At 36.1% G+C, this 5923-nt stretch overlaps 1 protein-coding gene across 1 annotated transcript; it reads left to right on the plus strand.

The window, feature by feature from the left end:
• Nucleotides 1–4577: 4577 nt before the first annotated feature.
• On the plus strand, nucleotides 4578–5515 carry LOC109023408 (olfactory receptor 4F15-like). The gene is given in 2 exon segments (XM_019010533.3): nucleotides 4578–5004; nucleotides 5007–5515. Coding segments are annotated over 2 exon segments (936 nt in total).
• The last annotated feature ends 408 nt before the right edge of the window (nucleotides 5516–5923 follow it).

The following is a 5923-nucleotide window of genomic DNA, read 5'->3' on the forward strand; positions in this document are numbered from 1 at the left end:
GACATTTAGTTTAAAATATTTTTAAGTTTCTCTTGAGATTTCTCCTTTGACTCGTGTTGTTTAGAAATGTGTGTTTAATCTCCTAGTGCTTTAGAATTTCCAGCTATCTTTGTTTTATTGATTTCTAGTTTAATTCTATTTTGAACTGAAAACTTGCTTTCAATTTTGAAAGATTTTTGCTATGTGAATAATTTTTAGTTGACACATTTTTCTTTCTTTACAATATTGTGAGGATGCATCTCCATTGTCTTCTGTCTGGACTTAGAGTTAGAAATATTTTCTCTACTTGCAGATTACAGAGGAATTTGCTTACGTTTCTTCTAATTCCTGTTTGTTCATTTAAAAAGTCGTTAGACTTCTACATCCTTTGGAATTTACTTTGGTGTAGTGCCAGAAGTTGGTCTAATTTAACCTTTTCTACATATAGTTCTCTAGCATCCTCAAGTCATTTATTAACATGTCCATATCAAGTGATAAAAGAGGTTATCTTTATTGAATACTAAATTTCCAGTGGCAATTTGGGATGTTTCTACATTTTCTGTTTGGTCCCAGTAATCCATTTGTTTATTCCTGTAATTTTAAAAAACATTATAGGAGTCTTTAAAATATTTTATTATCTGTTAAGGCTTCCTTCCTCCTCTTCCTCCCCATCGATTTCCCTTTTCAGGTTTTCACAGCTCTTACTTGTTCTTTCAAATGAAATTTATAATCAATTTAGCGCCTCAAAGAAACTTGGTGATACTTTAATGGAATGGTGCTAAGTTTAGAGATTAACCCACAGAAAATTCACATCTTTGTATTTTTCTTTTAATTCTTGCTTTTTTTCTGTGTATTTTTTCCAAAGTGCTTCCCACTTTAAAATTTTATGCTTAAATCTTGGACTTTTCCGGAGTCTCCTCCCATCCCTAACTGTCCTCCAAAGGTTTGGAGGAAATATTAAATTCAAATACTAGTGCTCTGGCACTAACTAGAGAGGATGACTTCATAAAATAAACTCTTTGGAGTATTCTTTCTTTGTGTTTTTAAAATAAAAATTGTTAGATAAAAATTTTCTATTCAAAAATTGTAAGAGGTTATTTAGATATCCAATTCCTTTTCCCAGAGGTAAGCATTGTAATTTTTTTCTTTTTTATTCTTTATATTTGATTGCTTGTACATATATAAAATATTATGTTTTGTCCTTTTGTTTTAAAAAATATAAATGATTTCCTACTATTCGGAGGCATTTCATATCTATACAAAGAGAGCTTTCCCAAGCTTTTCTTATTGTTTCAAATTATTCTGTTATATATTCTATAATTTATTTAGCTACTTCTTCATGGATGAGCATTTTCTCCAATCTTGTATAATTACAAATATCTTAAAAATTATTATTTTGTCTAACAAAACTCATGCGGTCACTAACACCCTCTGATACACAGTCCGTTTTCAAGTTTCCTCAGTTTTCACAGGATATTTTTATAGCTTTTATTTTTACCTTTGATGTATCTATGAATGGTTATTTCATGTTTTAGATTTCTTCCCCTCTATTCCTCTTTTTAAACTAAATTCAAGTTTTCTGGGATTGTGATTAGAGTATGTCATTTGTACTATTTCCAATTTTTGAGATTTCTTGTGGTATAATATATGGTCACATATATGGTCTCTGTGGATACTTGAAAAAAAGGAATAATCTGTTTTACAGAGTATGATGTTACTTAGATCTACATTATTACTTATGTACTTTAGGCCTTTTATATTAGCCTTATGTTTTTGATCTCTTTTTCCCTCCATTTGTGATTCATTTATAGCTTCCTCTGTTGGCTTGCCAGGATTCTGGGTGACAATTCCCTTGGATAAATGAACTGATATTGGTGATCCCAAGTCTCCACAGTATCATTTGGTCAGTACTCCCTGTGTGCCAATTAGCCATATCTTTCACAGTTATAGCATTTTTATAGTTTGTGCATGAAGCAATGGTAGTTCTAACCACAGTTGAATGTGGTTAAATCTTTGTAAATAGACACACCTTTGGTCTTTAAGTAAGCACATTGGTGGCAAATATAGAAGTGGCCTAGGGGTATTGGCTTACAGTGCTCAAGTCCTCAAGGGTCAGTATTGAATAGATGTTTCTGATGACAGGTTTGTTTTATATAGAAATTAATTAAATGTACCTTTTACAAAGGAAGCAGCTTCAGATGAGCTTAATGAGCAAGAATCAATACAAATGAGAAGAAAAAGGACATCAAATCAGAATCTAAAATTACTTTTATTTCTTTTTTTTTTTTTTTTAAAAAAAAACCTCATTGCTATCTAAAGTTGCAATCCAAAAAAAGGGAGTTAGCATGGCTATGAGGCAATCTTGTAAGTGGGAATAGAATCTGATTTGCTTTAGTTCTGGGCTTTACTTTATTTCTTGACATGCAGACAGAATACGTTTATTTTCTTCATTCATTAGATTATAGTAGAAACTGAGTCTCTTACGGAAAGCTGAAGGATTTTATGTGGATCAAGATAACGGCAGTCTGGGAACTCAACCAGGATGATCTGAGCTGCAGGTATTATACAAATTCACCTTCTGCTACTATGTTTATTTAAAAAGCCAGGATAAATTATGGATGCATTTGAAGTAGCTTAAGAAACCTGAATGCTCTGAATACTTAAGGACAAAGCTGTCTCCTCTTTCACTTAGATCTGCCTAGGGTGCTGAGGATAGAACATGGGACATTCAGAAATGGACTGATACACAATCAGAAAGTCATGAGGAAGAAGCAGTTTTCTCTCCATTCTGGCTGAGAGGTGGACCAGAGTCTCAATCTCATTTCTACCTCTTATTGTTCTACTTTGTTGCTTCTCTGCTCTTGGTCTTGATTTCCCTAAATGTAAAAAGGATCCAATAATACCAACTTTCACAGTTTTTGTAGATATCAAACAAGATAGCGTATGTGAAGCAGTAATTGTTGTGTCTTGCACGTGGTGGCCACTGGTTTTGTTTTACCTTTGTTATCATTATTTCCACAGAAAGGTCATGAAACAATGCTCCAGACTGGGAGCTATTCCCTGATGATGTCTAAGTAACTCTTTAAGCTCAGACATGAAGCTGTATATTGAAATAAACTAGATCCATCTCCTAAAGTGCGGCATAGATTCTGTTTCCGTTTTGAAGACAGCTCTGATCACCCTGGCTCATGAGTATCTTTTCTACTTCAAAAATTTTAGGATCATATTATATTTGAAATTTTTATACATTTTTTATTGTTTATATTTTTTGTGTGTGCTCAGATGTAAAATCCTTAACAGTAGTAAATATTTTAATGCTTCTATAAGTAAATAGTGCCCATTGTGCATGGGAGGCATCTTGTAAATGTTTATTGATTGATTACAAATGGTTATGATAAAGGGCAAAATAAATGATACAGCAGATTTATATCTGCTGTTTAGCAGACTATAGATTTATATAACATGCCAAATGAGTCATAAAGGGAATTAGATAAGAGGGAGATTACTGTGAAGAGAGAGTGTTGTATGGGATACGGGACTTATAACCAACCACAAACAAGGGAAAGAAATGGTGAATATGGGAGCTACCCAATGCAGAAAATACCATCATTATGGTAAACTTTATTACATATTGGGATAGCATAGGATTACAAAATAATAGAAATGGCAGACTTGGAAGGATTGTCTCCACCCCTTTATTTTATAAATAATACAACTGAGTTGAAAAAGTGTGTCAAGTGTAGAGGGAATGAGAGGAAGAACTTGGTCAGATTTCCATGACTTAGGGCTGCGACTTGATCATACTTTTCTGATTCCAAGTGCAATGTCTTTCCCCCATTCCATGAACCATGAAAAGTTAGCATGGCCAACGAATTTTAGATATCAATTATGTGGAATTGTTTTGGCTATGTCGCATGAGCTCTATTCATGTGTAGATCCTGCAGCATACATCACTTTCCTGGCCTTCTCCTTCTCCACCATATTCTGTCACAGCTCAGGCTTTGTGATCACCTCTACTCCCTGAGCTGGGCTACAAAAGTGGGATGATTTTAGGGTTTCTACATTATTTTCTCTCCTTATGAGGGAAAGGTGAAGATATTCTGATAAAACTGCAATAGCATGAGGCTGAACGTGAGAGAGTATGAATAACGGTAATATATTGCACATGGAAGAAATAAAAAAGGTAAGAAAAATAAAAGTCATCAGAAATTGCTTGAGGTTTGGAGAGCACTATGGCCAGGAATAACAAACTGTGAGGGAGAAATCAGTGGGTTCATCTTCATTTCCTCTTTGTTTTCCCCTCATGTTATTCCAGTGCATTTAGTGTTTGTTTTAGCTTGATCTTCTTTTATCAAAACCTGTAGATTGTTAGGGAGTCTAGGGAATTGGAAGCGGTGCCTTTTGACAATGAGTTACTGCCTATTTTCTGCAACTACAGTTTAAGGGAGTTATATAGAGATGTTTTGGCTCTGTGAGTTAAAGCAGTATTTTCTCCTTGCAGTTTGAAACTCACGCAATCAGAGACTCCCCACAAAGTTTGACTTTCTCTTTACTCTCCTTTTCAGGTAATGTTAGAGTCAGCTCTGCTCACAGAGGCAATGGATGGAGCCAACCTCTCTGTGGTGTCTGAGTTTGTGTTCCTGGGACTCTCTAACTCACGGGTGATCCAGCTTCTTCTTTTCCTCTTTTCCTCTGTGTTCTACATGGCAAGTCTGGTGGGAAACCTCCTCATTGTGTTCTCTGTAACTTCTGACTCTAACTTACACTCCCCTATGTATTTCCTGCTGGCCAATCTCTCCTTTCTTGACCTGGGAGTTTGCTCTATTGCAGCCCCCAAAATTATTTATGACCTTTTTAGAAAACATAAAGCCATCTCCTTTGGGGGCTGTATAACTCAGATCTTCTTTATTCATGCTGTTGGGGGCACAGAGATGGTGCTGCTCATAGCCATGGCCTTTGACCGATATGTGGCCATATGTAAGCCCCTCCACTACCTGACCATCATGAACCCACAAATGTGCATTTTAATTTTGCTGCTGCGTGGATCCTTGGCCTCATTCACTCAGTGGCCCAACTGGCTTTTGTCATAGACTTGCCCTTCTGTGGCCCTAATGTATTGGACAGCTTTTACTGTGATCTCCCTCAGCTCATTAAACTTGCTTGTACAGAGACCAGTAGACTGGAGTTCATGGTCACAGCCAACAGTGGACTCATCTCTGTGGGGTCTTTCTCCATATTAATTATTTCTTACATCTTCATTCTGGTCACTGTTCAGAAACACTCTTCAGGTGGTTTATCCAAGGCCCTCTCTACTTTGTCAGCTCATGTCAGTGTGCTTGTTTTATTTTTTGGACCATTAATTTTCTTCTACACCTGGCCCTTCCCCTCATCACATTTGGACAAATTTCTTGCTATCTTTGATGCAGTTCTCACTCCTTTTCTGAATCCAGTCATCTATGCATTCAGGAACAAGGAGATGAAGGCAGCAATGAAGAAACTTTGCCATCAACTTGTGAGTTACAGGAAGGTGTCCTAGCTATGCTAAAGATAAACAAAAATGTAGCTCCACACTCGAAGACAATGGAAAAAATAAAGTCATCGACATTTATATCTCAATTACTTTTGTGTACTAGGTTACATTTAGGCATTTACCATGTTAGTGTGCATCTCTCGTATGCTAATCAATAATGACAAAGGGAGCTAACATTGGAGGCGTCTGTGTTACGCTAATCAATAATGACAAAGGGAGCTAACATTGGAGGCGTCTGTGTTACGCTAATCAATAATGACAAAGGGAGCTAACATTGGAGGCGTCTGTGTTACGCTAATCAATAATGACAAAGGGAGCTAACATTGGAGGTGTCTGTGTTACGCTAATCAATAATGACAAAGGGAGCTAACATTGGAGGCGTCTGTGTTTCAGACCCTATGCTGGATGTTTAAT

Source organism: Gorilla gorilla, chromosome 16 (assembly GCF_029281585.2).
Source record: "Gorilla gorilla gorilla isolate KB3781 chromosome 16, NHGRI_mGorGor1-v2.1_pri, whole genome shotgun sequence".
NCBI lineage: Eukaryota > Metazoa > Chordata > Mammalia > Primates > Hominidae > Gorilla > Gorilla gorilla.